We start from the raw sequence: 15,694 nt of genomic DNA, 5'->3' as shown, positions 1-15,694 counted from the left end.
AGCAAAACATGATCTAATTATTTAATTAGAGAAAAAGGAAGAATAAAACAAAGGAGAGAGTTAGAAAAATAAAAAAAAGGAAAAAAGGTGCAAAAAAGGCAAAGTGATGAGTCAGAAAAAAAAAAGAAGAATCAAAAGAAAAGGGAAAGAGAGGAAAAAGAGAACCACAGAAAATGTAAAGGCCACACACAATTTGTGGCTCAGAAAACACTCCCTTTTCCGACGTGGCAATTCATCAAACACCTTCTGGGCTCACACGTCAAACTGTAAACAGACGCTTCCTTAATCACATACACACACAATCACAAACTGAAAAAAGAAAACCTCTCAAAACCCCAAAATACGCGCAGTCGCACGCTGAGTGGGTGTCAGTCAGATCTGGTATTTCCTTTTTGTATTTCTATATTCATCTGTTTTGATAGTTTCGATGACAGAGAAGGATAATACGGTGTCCGAGGTGAGACTTTTTGGTAAGACTATTGAGCTGCCGGCGGCGGAGAATGGTGCACCTGTCTCAGCTAGGAGTTGCGACGCTGATCGCTCCAATCAGGAACCGCCGTGCTCCTCTGATTCTATGCTCCAAGATGGCGGCTTGAATGGAGATGCGGAGGACCAGGAATTTAGCGAGGTATGGTTTGAAATTCAAATTCGATTGGGTGTTTTGCGATCCTTGCTTTGATTGTGTTACGAAATTTTGTGATAAACTCTTAGGCTCAAAATTCATTGATAAAATGTTTCAGTTGAATTTGAAATTGTGTTTTATTGATCCTTTACTCTTTCACATGCAAATTGTCTGTTACTTTGTGTTGTGTGTGTGTCTTCCTTCTACGGTTACCAACCTTTTACTGTGTGTTATGCGTTTCTTTTGAAGGAAATTATCTGGATTCTCAGCAAACTTAATCGTCTGAATTTCACTTTAGGAATATGTTAATTTTCAACAGTAAATAACAATGGATTAAGGAGAGTTTTCTGTTCATTGAAATAAAAAACAAGAATTGAAGATACGATTAACTAGCTGAAATTCAGATTTGGAGAGACTCTTGGTTATAGAAGAATTTTGATGTTGTGATAGATTGTGCTGATGCATAAGAATGGAAGTTAAAGGAACAATTTTACTTAATCTGGTTAATAAACTGAAATAGAAAAGGTGAAAGAAGCATCTGATTGTTTATCAGATGTGATATTGCTGGCTGTTATAGTTCTTCTTGAGTGAAATTGGTATACAAAACTGTGCTATGAGAGTCGATGTTGTATATGTGATAAGTCGATAAGGCGTATGATTGAGTGACTTCATGATGTTATATGTTCAGTGTTGAAAACTATTGTAGCTTTGGACTTTGGATTTCTGATTTCTGAATGATGTATATGCAGAGTATGTCAAGTCCTAAACAAGATCATGCTAAAGACTCTGAGGAATTGATAGATTCCAGTGAGTATCGAGCCATAGCTGAGGATCCAAATCCACCCTCTGAGGCTGAAGCTGGATCAGAGAAGATGGTGACGGGCGATGATGACCAAAACGAGACAAGTAACTCACAGGAGAAAACCCTCAAGAAGCCTGACAAGATAATCCCGTGTCCTCGCTGCAATAGCATGGATACAAAGTTTTGTTACTTCAACAATTACAACGTGAACCAACCTAGGCATTTCTGCAAGAACTGCCAGAGATACTGGACAGCCGGAGGGACCATGAGGAACGTGCCTGTAGGTGCTGGTCGACGTAAGAACAAGAACTCTGTTCCCCAGTACGGCCATATCACTGTCCCGGAGGCCCTTCAGAGTGCTCACCACGCTGCTGTCAACCCCAACGGCACTCTTCTCACCTTCGACTCAGATTCACCCCTATGTGAATCCATGGCGTCGGTTTTGAACATTGTTGATAAAACAAACTCAAGAAACGGATTCCACAGACCCGAAGAGATGGAGATGTCTGTTCGGAGTAAGGAGAGCGGGGATGATTCTTCCACCACGGCTTCAAGTTCGAAGGACGAAGTAGGTAAGAAGCCCAAGATGATGCCAAACGGCCATCCCTTGCCTCATCAGGTGCCATGCTATCCGGGAGGCCCCTGGCCCTACCCGTGGAATCCCGTGCAGTGGAACTCTGCTGTATCTCCACCGAGCTTTCCTGTGCCGTTCTATGCTGCAGCACCACCACCTTATTGGGCTTGTGCAGTGCCTGGTGCTTGGAACGTCCCGTATGTTATGCAACAACCGCCAACTGCTCTCCAGACGCCTCCTAGCCCAAACTCCCCGACTTTGGGGAAGCATTTGAGAGAAGAAACCGCGCCAAAACCTGCAAATGCAGAGGAAGGGGAACCAAAGGAGAGCAATCTTGAGAGAAATCTATGGTTTCCAAAAACATTGAGGATTGACGATCCGGGAGAGGCTGCTAAGAGCTCGATATGGGCAACGTTGGGGATAAAGAACGAGAGAGCCGGAGCTGTGGGGGCCAGCGGTGGTGGCAGCGGCCTTTTCAAGGTCTTCCAACCACAATCTAAAGGTGATGAAAAGAGCCTCGGTTCAGAGGCCTCGACGGTGTTACAAGCGAATCCGGCAGCACTCTCCCGCTCGTTGAACTTCCATGAGAACTCCTAAGCCGAGGTATCGCGCAGTTTTTCTTGATGATCTCCATTGCCAAGTTGAGAAGTAGTTGTAGCCATGGACTGAGTGTGGGGGAAATGGTGCATTTCCATGATTCTTGACAAGATTTAGGATATGGTATCCTCCTTGTACATTAAATTTATGATAATGTCACTTGCTAAGATAGTGAGCTTGTGTAACAAACTCCACATGCCGTAAAAATAAGTGGGGAATATTTATGAGATTTTCCTTTTTTTGTTATTTGATCACAGCCTTTTTCTCTTTCAGACATGGTTTTGACTTTTAGGTTATTATTATGCCCACAAGAGAAATTTTCAATCTCATTTGCATATTTTTTGGATTTAATGGAAAATATTTTACTCTATTCATTAATTGGTTTTAGAATTTTATTTATTAATAATTCCGATCAATGTTTTTCAATCATAGCAGTAAATAATGATAATCATAAATCAATGAGCATAAACATGATGGAAAAAAAATTTAGATAAATTGTTTAAATCACTCGTACATTTAAAAAGTGTGTTTGCACTATCAAAAAAAAGGAAAAAAGAATTTATGACTTCAGATCTACTACAAGCTAAAACAAGCTCGTATGTAGTTGAAAATGTTTTGATCTTTTATTCCGAACAGTCATATGTGTTTAAATGTATATTAGTAAATATAAATTATTAAGAATTTGCATGTATAACGAAACTCCTAAAATGTAACGAAATCTATGTTAGAAACAGTGTATAAACTCTAGTCAATGTAGTACAACACAAATGAAATTGGAAGGAAAATTACAACTGAAATAGTCGAAACTACAAAACTGTAAGAAATAAGTTGAGTCGAGGAGTCTTCATTTTCGCAAGATGAGATACACTCTGGTAGTGTCCTCGGATTTGACATGTCGTTTCCAATGATGAAACGGCTTCGTCTCTAGTGATAGAAGAACAAAGCAGAGAGAGAAAGAGTGTGTATTGTTGGCACGTGAAATGCATGGAGTGACTACCCTATTTATGAGTTATACGTAGGTTATAATTCTACATATGGTAGTTAAAAGAGAAAAGAATTTAATAGTCGAAAAATAGGTTGATTGGGGGTAACACTAAACTAAATTATAAACATTTGGCATGGGAAATTAATAAATTATTTGGGCCGTAAAGTTGCTTCAATTTCACACTATTTTAGTATTTTTCAATCTGGTTGAAAAATACTAGTAATTGACTAATGAAGCGATTGAGTCGTATTAACCTATGCATTCTCCTCTGTCACTATCTTCCTCGTCAAGAATATTGACATCCAACAAAATGTATTTTAGTAGCATTCAATTTACTATTAAACACGCAAAAATGACAAACAACGCAATTACCCACGACAAGAATTTTAAATTCCCAATTTCTTTTCTTTACGATAACGACGGCTAAGACTGCCTTTTTGAATACGACTCAATGCAATTGATTATTTTTGTTAGTATATACTCCGAGTACTAGTTTTAAAAAATTTATTTATAAGTCAATGATGATTATGAAGTGAAAGATTCAATACGGCAGAAATTTGGAGCTATGAATGAGGCATGATAATTCTTCCAATTTAATAGGTAATACTTTATAATTTCCAAAATATAAAAGTGTCAAGGTAAAAACTTAATCGGACCACTTAACTAACAATTTTGTAACTTAATCGGACCACCATCATTTTTGAGATCATGTAAAACTATATGCATATATATGCATCACAGAAATATTCTAAATGTAACAATATAGTTTTAGTACTATAATTGTATAAATATTGGATACAAGAACATTAAAAAATTACATGGACAATTGTTAGAAAAAATTGTCGCCATAATTACGAAATTTTGATAGTTTAGCATATTTTTTAGTAAAATTAGAATAACAAATTATGAAATTTTGATTTTTCTTCGTTATCCTATAAAATCAAACGAGAAAAAAATATGACAAAAGAAAATGTTATGACAAACAAAATATGATCGTTTTAATCAAAACAATATTGTTTCAATAAAAAAATGACTCTGTTTTATTAAATGTAAAAGTTAAAATAATTTTAATCTTCTCTCACTTTTCTCTTTATGCTTAACGCGGCCTCAGATATATGTAAATTTTTATATAGTACCCTTATTACATTCTTTTAATTACATAAATATCTAGATCTTTACTTATTTTTTTTTTTCAAAAGAGGGTGAATAAATAGATATCTCTTTACTTTACTTTTATTAATGTTCCTTCAGATAAAAGAAAACAATGGTATTAATTAAATTCATCCAAAGACTTCATACCGAAGGAAGATCCCACAAGATATGGATATGGAAATTGATAATTAATCGCGAAATATATCTTATGGAATTTTGGATATACGCAATTATTGTTTCAATAGAAGTTAGTTCCCAGCGAAAAAAACCAAAAAAAAAATATTAGTATATGTTAGTTAATTTCATCATAATTGATTGTCTATATCTTTTAATTTTAAATATAAACTTGGTCAATTATATTTAATCTATGTTTTGGTTTCTTTAATATTAGCGAATAGAAGTAACCTTTTATATTTAAGTAAAATTATTATCTAAGTTCAAAAATAAAGAGTTAGAATCCTATATGAGATAGGGAAATTGGATACGATATAAATATAGCACAATTGATAGTAGAATTTACATTCAAATCTCTCTTCTGATCATCGTGGATTTGAGAACGCTCAAAGGAAGAACCTGAGTATAAAAGACGAAGGAGATTTTAAAAAATGTACGTTTCCTCCTAATCTTTTTACAAATTCGCATGTACTACATGTTTATACTTTATTTTATTTTTCGAAAAAGTCACCAAGCTGATATTAAACGGAGCACAGAGTATTATGATTTTTTTTCCCTCACAAGTAATATTGATCAAATTTCAATCCAAATACGCAAGTTAATTTAGTGTTTTCTTATGATCCAAATACACACAGTTTCATCTTTATCATATCGTAATTCTAACGTACTAGAACCATGTGAATAATATTCTTTCTGTTCCATAACATTAAACCACTTTTAAAACTATACTAGTCTTTATTTGAAATTGGTAAAGCTTATAAACGAAAGAAAAAACAATTGGAGTACTGTTTAAAAAATTAGCATAGAAAAAAGTTTTCATAAAATAAAAGTGGTTTATATTTTTGGGATATCCAAAAATGGCAAAAGTTGTCTATTGTCATAGGACAGAGAATAATAATAATATGTTAATTACTTATTTTAAAGCCAAATCGGTTGTAATTCAGTCGGAATTGCTCTTCGAGACAAAAATCTAAAGAAATATCAAGTTTGTGTATTTGGATCCAACAATAAAATTCATAAAGAAAAAATAGAAAAAGTCGAAAGTTCATCTGATTTTCTAAACCAAATAATTTTCAACTATATTGTAGGTAAATATGGGTAAAAGTAAAATAAAGATAAAAGTTAGGATCACCAAACACGACTCCAAGTCATGAATTTCCAAGAAGTTTCATCACATAAAAATTTCCATATAAAGTCAACCAAGACCACCTCTAATTCCACACTTGTCCACTTAAACTATAATATCCCCAAGATTTCCCACTCAATTAAGAAATTTCCTACACAATTAATTTCCTTTTCCATTTCCTGACCATTTCTGATAAATTTCTACGTCAATCGCTACCTGCACCACACAAGCAGCTTCCTCACACTCTCCAAATCCCCCCATCTCACACACAACAATTATACAAATGTATATATATATGTGGCTATCTCAGACATGAAAGCCATCATCTCCAACATCTTAGGATTTCATCTCCATTCACATGTGATCAATCCTTAAACATTCATCCCACCTTAAAACAATGTCTGTGGCTAATCTCAACGAGTTCCCACTTCACGAACTATCCACAAACATGAGCACCATCCGATTCTCTCTCCTCATCATCGGATTAATCAAATTCTTTATCGTGCAAATCCTCCTCCACAGGAAAAGAATCTCCCTCTTCTTCACCGCCGAATCCCACGCCGCCGCCGCCGATGATGACTCAAACACGAACATAAAAGTGGCCGAGATCAAATCCGATGATGAGAGCGTTTGCGAAGGAGAGCAGCTGGAGACGGTCATGGCGAGGCTAGGCATCTCCGGGCAAGGGAAGCTCCCCGCGAAGATGGGCGGGGACGAGATATTCGAGATGTTTGAGAAGAAGGAGCCGAGTTTGGGGGAAGTGAGGGAAGCATTCGATGTGTTTGATCAGAACGGGGATGGGTTTATCGACGAGATGGAGCTGCAGAGGGTTCTGTGTGGCTTGGGATTCAAGGAAGGGGTGGAGATTGAGAATTGTAGGAGGATGATTGGGGCTGTTGATGAAGCTGGAGAGGGGAGGATTGGTTTTGATCAGTTTGTCAAGTTCATGGAAAATAACTTTGCTTAGATTTTTTATTTTTTATTTTTAGTTTTTGGCTGCAAGAGAAATTGTTTAGAAGTTGGAGGAATTAATGCTTTATTTAATCTACTGATTTTTTTAATTAAATTGTCTCAGTTTTGGTACAAGTATATAAATTGCAATATGAAAAAGTTATATGTCTTACTTGCTTTATGGGCAAACTTGATGTTTTGATTATTTATACAAGTAGAGAGTTTTATTTTTTTTATTGAGTGATTAATAAATAATAATGATTCTCTCACAATCTGGACAGAGGAGAAGTGTTTTACGAATTAAATTATATTTTTCATTAAAGTGGTTTAAGATTCACACATTATGGAGTATTTTTATTTCTCAAGTAAAAGAGAGAGAATGTGTATTTGGTGTTCCGTCAAAATTAATGAAACAAGAAAAGTGTTTGAGTCAAAATTTTCCAATCGGAAAAAAGATTTCTACATTAATGTTAATTCCATGTTGCTTACTTTTATTTTTAAGATGGTCTTTTTCAAATGTCTGATTCCGTTGTGGAAAACAATTTATTTGCAGAATAAGTACTTACTAAACTTTGTAATTTAACTGGCCCAACGAATTGGGCCGACATCCATAAATACCACAGCCCACAATGGCCCATAAAATTTCTAATTCAAAATTAATTTGAAAATTTTGAGGGTTCGACACATACAGAGACAGTACATAAACTGTTGTCTCTCATGTTAGAATCACTATATATATAAACATCTACGAGGACATGTAAAAATGTCACAGTAGATAATAGGCAAAACACATTCTTAGGTCCTTATACTTTAGTTAAAATGTTAATTAGGTCCTTGTACAATTTTTTCGTTTTAATAGGTCCCTATACTTTTCACAATATTTTTATCAGGTCCTCGTACGATTTTTCGTTTTAGTAGGTCCTTATACTTTTATCATAACTTTCATTAGGTCCTTGTACAATCTTTTATTTTAGAGACTTTTTACATTTATCTTGGATAATAATCTAAATTTAATTAAACTTAATGAACTTTTTAATATTCCATTATTTAACTTAGCATAGTCTATAAAGATAATATCATCTTGTTATCCAATAATCTCAATAAGTTGTAGACAATAATAAAAAGATTAACCGTGATGATTGAAGATTAAAATCAAAGATTTTTTTAGAATAACTATCCGAATTTTCAATTGATTATTTATATTTATATTGAAAGATACGTTTCCCTGAATATTTATAATCATAAGATAAGTTAAATAATAAAATTAAAAGGTTAATTAAATTTAATTAATTAAATATAAATTATTATCTAAAATAAAAGTAAAAAAATATCTTAAAATAAAAATTTTTATAAGGACCTAATAAAATTTATAATCAAAGTATAAGGACCTATTAAAACGAAAAAAATGTACGAGGATGTGATGAAATTTATGAGAAAGGTATAAGGACCTATTAAAACGAAAAAATTGTATGAGGACCTAATAAATATTTTGATTAAAGTATAAGGACCTAATAATGTGTTTTGCCTAGATAATATTGAGATGAAATACTTATTTAAATACGAATGTATTCCAGCAATATTCTTTATTTTAATTACGTGTGCAATTATTTTTGGTAATTTTAATAATAAGAGTAATTAATACAGGTCGGTCTACAAACGTACAAACTGCTGACTCCACGTTCCTTGATCAACGTAATTATTCTTGTGGTTGAATATACTACTACAATAATTACTATGTACTCATAGGAAATAACTTTGGAATTATATTTTGATGATCATTATTGGTGATGAATGAATGAAGTTTCTTAATTACCAGTTGAGTAAGCCTCCCAAAAGTGTACATTTTATGGAGTACTTATTTTGTGGTCAAAGAAAGAATTCCCAATTAAATTGAACCACTGTATTGAAGGAATGGATCGACAAAATAATTCAGTCAATACATAAATGAGCAATAAATTAAGTGAGGATCTCCTTTTCTTCTAGCTTATTTTCGAGGTCAATTTTTATCCTCCTAATTAGTAATGAACCTCCTGTGGATGATGATTCTAATTGAATTAAGGTTCATTCTAATTTCTAATCATGTGATTAAATATTTTCATAATTGGATGTGTTCCTATATATATACTACCAATAAAACACTCTAGTAGTGAGTAAAATTTATAACTAACACTAAATTAAATTTATTATATATAATAAAAATGCCTCAATGATTCCATATCAACCATCAATTCCTAATTTTCATTAGTTTTTAAAATTCACCCTTCATTCAGCAAATCACATTAATTATTTTCTCAAAAGTTGTCATTGTTATCATGTTATGGGATGGACATATACATCAAAATATGAAGATAAAATCACCATCTTGGCCGTCTCAACATAGTGAATTGCATGCCTTTTTAAAAAAATTATGAGACATATCATATCATTAAAAAATAACTTGATGATCATATATATATTCATATTAAGGGATTCTAGCAGGAGGGGAGATGTAGCAAACTTGTACATGCTAATATAATTTACTTATTAATGAAACTAAAATCAAAAGAAATATAATAAAATTTGCAATAATCAATTTCATTAATTTAGAGAGGCGCCGATTAAACTAGAAATGTCTTCAAGACTTGCAAGTGCTCATATCATATAGATCCAACTCCAAGAAAATCTATGAATGTAGGCGTTTCCACACTCTCCTGATAACAGTGAGCATCTTGGTAGCGATCTGCAGCCGAAGTAGAAGACGATACTGGAGCAGCAAACGATATCTGTGACGTTGATCCCGGTGAGTATGAACTTCCTGCTGCAAACAAGCACACATTGACACAAATATGATCAATTCATTAATTCACTGGGTACTTGAATCGATAAAAGCTCGTTCGAGCTCGTTTAGTAAAGCTTGTTAGCTAAACAAATCAAGTTAGAGCTTTACAATATTAATCTCTTTAACTCGTGCGCAAATTCTTGTGAAGTGAGTTAGCTCTAAAGATACTAAGTGTACTAAATCTCAAACTATCCTATTTTTCACTCCCCAAATTCATGATGTAGCTCATCAACAGTCATCGTGTAATTTACTAGTATATTGACATAACACAAAACAACTATTGTTTTAAGCCATAATGCTTAAAAGAAAATCAGGACATGATTTTTTAAGTATTCGAGCACAAAATTAAATCAATTTTTATTATTAAACTGATAGTTTAGGGCTGGAATAAATACTTATAAGAGTTTGTTCTAGATCCATTTTTTTACAGTATGTATGATTTGACTTTTAAAGTGCTATTTACCCTAAAAATGATACAAATAGTTTAAACACTAATCTAATTTTGTAAAACTCAGATTAGGCTTGAATAAGCTCATGAGTTTCGAGGTATTTGGCTATTAAAAAAAGCTCAAGGCTTAACAAACTAAGCATGAGCTTGGTAGTATTTAGCTCAGTTCAATTTGATCACACCCCTATTTATAAATGTGTTGCAAATTTTATATAATTGAAAATGTTTGATGTTTCTAAAGTTAGAAAAATTCTAGGGTTTGTAATCTAGACACTAACAAATAGAAAGTGATTGAATACAGACATATAGCCAAATATAAAGAAAAATCAGACAAAGTAAAGATTAATTTGAGACAAGAAGTACCATGGTTGAAGTGTTGATAGTCGAATAAGCCATGTTCACCATAGTAATTCGGGGTGGTGGCAAGAGAGTTGTAGTTATAAGCTACAGACTCTTGCATTGTCGTCGTTCTTGTGCGATCTTCGAGAGGTGGAGTCTTCGAGCAAGCCCATTTCATCTTCATGTAAGTCTTGGGTTTGTCTCTGCTCCTCCTCGCCATCAGCACATGCCAATGGTTCTTCAACGAATTGTCCGTTCGACCTGGGAAAAGCCGGGAAATCAGAGCCCATTTGTTTCCATACATTCTGTGAGCCTCCATGAGTCTATCCTCCTCTTCATCCGTGAATGCCTTCTTGTTGATCTTAGGGTCTAGTTGATTATACCATCTCAATCTGCAGCTCTTTCCTACAAAATACGACAAGAAAACACATTTTAGGTCAGATAACTCTGTTATCGTGTATAGTACTATTATATAAAAAGTTGGAAACAGATTAACCTGATCTTCCTTCAAGTCTTTCTGCTATGAGGTTCCAATTTTGGGGACCATAGGCGGAGACGAGCTCTTTGAGCTTCGCGTCCTCTGAGGGTTTCCAGTGCCCTCTAGCACAAAATTTAGTGCCACCATTTTCCCTCCTTTTGGAGATCGAATTAGGGTTTTCCTCGTTTCTCTTAGCGTTTTTATAGGATGCTTCATCTTCCTCTTCCTCTTCCTCTTCGTGGTTGTTGGGGTCACTACTTTGAAACCCTAGAATGATCTGGTCCGGTCGATCATCCATAGGGTTTCCGGAAAACCCTAATGAAAACATGGGGCGGAGCAGCCTATCTATGAGGGAGGCGCCACCGGCCTTTTCGCGGTGGTGGTACATGGAAAACTGCGAATTCGAGAGAGGAATAGGGCAAGAACTTGAGCTTAAAAAGGGAAGAAAAAAAGGAAGTAGTATAGTTTTTATTTGGGAGATTAAATGGGATGATTTGTTTATTTATTTAGGATTGTAGGGGGAGGGCCTGGTGTGGCTAATAATGAAAGTGGGGATGACCCTCAATTTGACTTATTATTAACCTCCATTGATGGTTGCACAGTACAATTATCTTCACCAACTAAACATTTAACAGGTGCAGTTCTGATGAATTGATTATGCTCTATATTGAAACGCAGTTTTTACTAAAAACAGTACTACTTGCTCTCTTCAACCCTTCATTCTTGGAAGAAATTAATATGTTTGATTATTTAATTACAGAATTATTGAAAGATGTATGTGGCACACGTACATGGCAATCATGTTGATTATTTAATCTTCGAAATATAAATGCCAATTTTGACTGAGGAATAGATTCTAGTTTTGATTTTTTTAGTATAAGGGAAAATATTTATAAGTATTATAATAGGATAAATAAATAAACATTCTCCAATTAACTTAATATGATCATTTGTCATTTGTTGACGTCACAAATGGATGTGGAAGTTTGTTTGATAAGCCGGATAAAAGTAGTCTTGGTGATTTCTATAGTTCAAGAGTACTCAAGAGAGAAAATTTAGTCCTTATGGCCCAATAAGTTAGTTTTGTAATTAACGGTGAATAATCTTCACAATTAAGGTAGATGCATTGGGAAAATCAACAATTAATAGGACATAGGCCCCAAATTCGACTTGTGTTGTTAGTTAATGTACGTAGGTTGGTTGATATTTTCGTTAATTCTGAACTAATCTGTGCATCTTGTTGTAGGATAAATATTTCGACCGCACGACTTCTATAATAGTAATACATTAATTAGTTATTAGGCTATGTAGGTTAAACTGAATAGACTGATAAACAACCAAGTCAAAATAATATAGTACTACTTCCCTAATCGAAATAATGAATAACATATACTCTACAAAATTGATAAAATGAGTTTCACTTTCAACATTCCAAAAATAAGGTTGAAAAGGTATAACTTTTGCTATGTTTATATCCAACTCACTAAAACAAAAAAAAATGAGACAACAAAGTGCAAAATCACCATAATTGAAAAGTTCATGGTTTCTCCCCACAATAATATTTTGAATTAAAATTTAATTTACTACTTATGGTGATAGCCACTAATCATATGAACGCTAGCTAGAGACCTAGGTACCTTTGATTTCACAAACTCAATAATACGGCTAATATTAATATTTGATAATGATATTACATCATTCGAGTCTTCGATTTTCAATCATTGTCCCCCGCAATTAATTTTGTCACATTCCCACAAGGTTTTGCATAGTTTTGGTTTGTTTTTCTCTTGATATCTGTCTGATATAGCATCACACACATTTAATGTGAAATCCCCCTTCGTTATTTCGTTGATAAATGTACTAATTAATTTTAATTAGTTAATCAAGGGACAACCTTTTATCCATCTATTTTTACATATACCATATAGGATATGAATTAAATTCGTTATAAAAAATGATGAATTAAAAAAAACGCTAACCGTCTAATTTGAACCTACAACCACAAATTTATTCGGTAAAATGGTGAATTCACATAGATCTTCACAATTTAATAACTGAAATGATTTAGTTCTATATCTCAAAATAATTTTGATTTATTAATTCTCTTTGCATGACTCGCACTGAACCTATAAATTAATGAACTATATAAACAGCACACTTAGCAAATATAGTTAATATACACGAGTTTAATGTGAGCGGTACTTATAGATATTGCAATGCAAAACATTTCACATTCTAAACAATATTACTAGTACTAGAGATTTTACTTAATTTTTGTCCTATATATTAACTCTATAATGCACTTGAAATTGAAATTCCTCTTTTAGGTGAATACCCAACGAAAAAAATTAATTTAACACAATTGACAAGTAACAGCATTTGACAATGCATTTTCCGTTTTGATGTATAAATTAAATCGTGACTGTCTATAGGTAAACCTAATCTTTATCTTTGTTTTTAAGTTAGGCAAACCAAACCGAGCTACGCCTATTTAGACACTTGTCAGAAAAGAATGGAAAGTTAGTCATTTTTAAAGCTAAAATAACTAGTAGTACTGCTATTTGTATGAATATGAACTAATTTTATGCATTTCAGGTCATTTTCTGAATACATGTTATTTAAATTGAATCTAAGTTTGTAACTATTTTTTCTATTTCTTCTAATTTTATTGTCTTGCTTGGATATTCGGGAATAATTTTCATTACTTGATTGTTTAACATACAACTTGTGTTGAACTTGTTTTCTATTGCTTTTATTGTCAAGACTTCCGATCCTTTCTTTTGATAATATCGTTCTCTTATTTTTGCTTTTTAATTATTAGCAGTAATATATTGCTCCATATATAAACAAGAATAATATTAAATGTACTCCTTAATTAAGTAACTTGCAGCGATATCAGAATCTACAAATTTCGGCTTACCTTTAACAAATGGGCCTCTATTTTGATATTGGGCTAAGAAAACATCAATATATGGGCCCTACACAAACTTCGGTTCAATGTTTATCAAATCAATTGGGCCAAATCCTGTTTATAATATCACTTTGACATCTGATTTAGTTCCTACTGTATGATGAATAATAGGAGAATTTATTTTTTCAGAGACACAATTTTTCTCTGTCTCTCGAGTCAGTTTCTTACTTTTTTTTTCTTCTTTTTTTTTTTTCTTTTCTTTTCTTTCGTGATGACACAACACAGGTTTTCTTTTTCTCTCCAGTCTCTTAGAGATCATGATCCAAGAGTCAGTTTCTTTCTTCTTCTTTTTTCCGTAATGACACAACACAGGTTTTCTTTTTCTCTCCGTCTCTTAGAGATCATGATCCAAGAGTCATTTTCTTTCTTCTTCTTGTTTTCCATGATGACACAACAAAGGTTTTCTTTTTCTCTTCAGTCTCTTAGAGATCATAATCCAAAGTCCGTGACGATTTTTTTTATCACAATCGGTGATGATTTTATTTCTATCAAAATAGTAAGTGGCTATAAGGAAAACACGATTAGGCCACAAAATTGCATTTCTACCATCAAATAAATGTGGATTCCGAAGTCAATCACCTATATAACTAGCTCGGAAATTGAGGGCTTGTATCGTGGCGCTCATTATAACAATAATAATACTACTAATTCATATATATCGTGGCTCAAACAATCACTACTTATAATTCCAATAAGCTCGAGTTGATTGTCTATGCTTCTTATCACGACGTCTCTTGGGATCCCATGCAATTTTCCAACTATGTCTTCTAAAATTCCGTGCCATTTTCTAACTATGTTTCCTAAAATCTCGTGCAATTTTCCAACTATGTCATCTATTTTGACGGAGGGAGTACTATATATAACAAATTTGTACAATAACAACAAATTAAACTAAATGAGAAAAATAGATAGAACGTGCAATTTTTCAACTATGTCTCTTAAAATCTCGTGCAATTTTCCAACTATGTCTCTTAGAATCTCGTGCAATTTTCCAACTATGTCATCTATTATGGGACGGAGGAAGTACTATATATAACAAATTTGTACAATAACAACAAATTAAACTAAATGAGAAAAATAGATAGAACGTGCAATTTTCCAACTATGTCTCTTAAAATCTCGTGCAATTTTCCAACTATGTCATCTATATAACAAATTTGTACAATAACAACAAATTAAACTAAATGAGAAAAATAGATAGAACACTGCGTTTTGAATGCACAGCACAACCCGCAGATTTGTCGGAATATCATCATTAAAAAAATCTCGGACATTTACATATACATACACATTGCCTCTTCCTAATAATTTCCCCGAGCTCTCTTAATCTCCTTGGCCTATCCTGTCCTCTCTATTTCACAATTTTTTTCTTATTATGGAGTATTTTCCATTTCTTCGCACCCCGATCTGAATATGTTTTTGGGGAAATTGTACTAAGTCTGGAAATCTCAATATCTACGAAATCTTTACTAAGTTGGGGAATGGAGAAATACAATATAACTCGCTTTGTTCATACCAAGCCTTGTACAATGGCTTTATCACAAAATATCGGTAATGAATTTCTATCAAAATTCGTAGTTACTTTTGTTTGGATCTCTGAACAAAAAAGTACGTGGTGGAAGTGAGTTAATCCGGTGGGCTTGGGCGGCTTGGTGTG

General features: G+C 33.4%; 3 protein-coding genes across 4 annotated transcripts; 2 read left to right on the top strand and 1 right to left on the bottom strand.

Annotated features, from left to right (window-relative positions):
• The first annotated feature begins 193 nt into the window (after positions 1 to 193).
• LOC125207423 (cyclic dof factor 2-like) lies at positions 194 to 2,841 on the top strand. The gene is made up of 2 exons (XM_048106756.1): positions 194 to 628; positions 1,372 to 2,841. Exons 1-2 carry the CDS (start codon positions 428 to 430, stop codon positions 2,593 to 2,595), a joined length of 1,425 nt encoding a protein of 474 aa, XP_047962713.1. The 5' UTR covers positions 194 to 427; the 3' UTR covers positions 2,596 to 2,841.
• Positions 2,842 to 6,267: 3,426 nt separating this feature from the next.
• LOC125204790 (probable calcium-binding protein CML46) lies at positions 6,268 to 7,098 on the top strand. Its single transcript, XM_048103524.1, has one exon. It carries the CDS (start codon positions 6,430 to 6,432, stop codon positions 6,997 to 6,999), a length of 570 nt encoding a protein of 189 aa, XP_047959481.1. The 5' UTR covers positions 6,268 to 6,429; the 3' UTR covers positions 7,000 to 7,098.
• A 2,310-nt stretch (positions 7,099 to 9,408) lies between these two features.
• Positions 9,409 to 11,465, bottom strand: LOC125208648 (transcription factor CSA-like). 2 transcript variants are annotated; one of them, XM_048108298.1, is made up of 3 exons: positions 11,085 to 11,465; positions 10,613 to 10,993; positions 9,409 to 9,780 (listed from the first exon to the last, which is right to left on the bottom strand). In XM_048108298.1, the coding sequence occupies exons 1-3, from the start codon at positions 11,452 to 11,454 to the stop codon at positions 9,620 to 9,622; spliced, it is 912 nt and encodes a 303-aa protein (XP_047964255.1). In that variant the 5' UTR covers positions 11,455 to 11,465; the 3' UTR covers positions 9,409 to 9,619. The 2 variants fall into 2 exon arrangements, with proteins under 2 accessions (XP_047964255.1, XP_047964257.1); XM_048108300.1 differs by having other exon boundaries at positions 9,409 to 9,777.
• Between the last annotated feature and the right edge of the window lie 4,229 nt (positions 11,466 to 15,694).

This window comes from Salvia hispanica, chromosome 2, assembly GCF_023119035.1.
Source record: "Salvia hispanica cultivar TCC Black 2014 chromosome 2, UniMelb_Shisp_WGS_1.0, whole genome shotgun sequence".
Taxonomy (NCBI): Eukaryota; Viridiplantae; Streptophyta; class Magnoliopsida; order Lamiales; family Lamiaceae; genus Salvia; species Salvia hispanica.
Note: the sequence above shows the minus strand (reverse complement) of the source record. Positions and strands in the feature narration are given on the sequence as shown.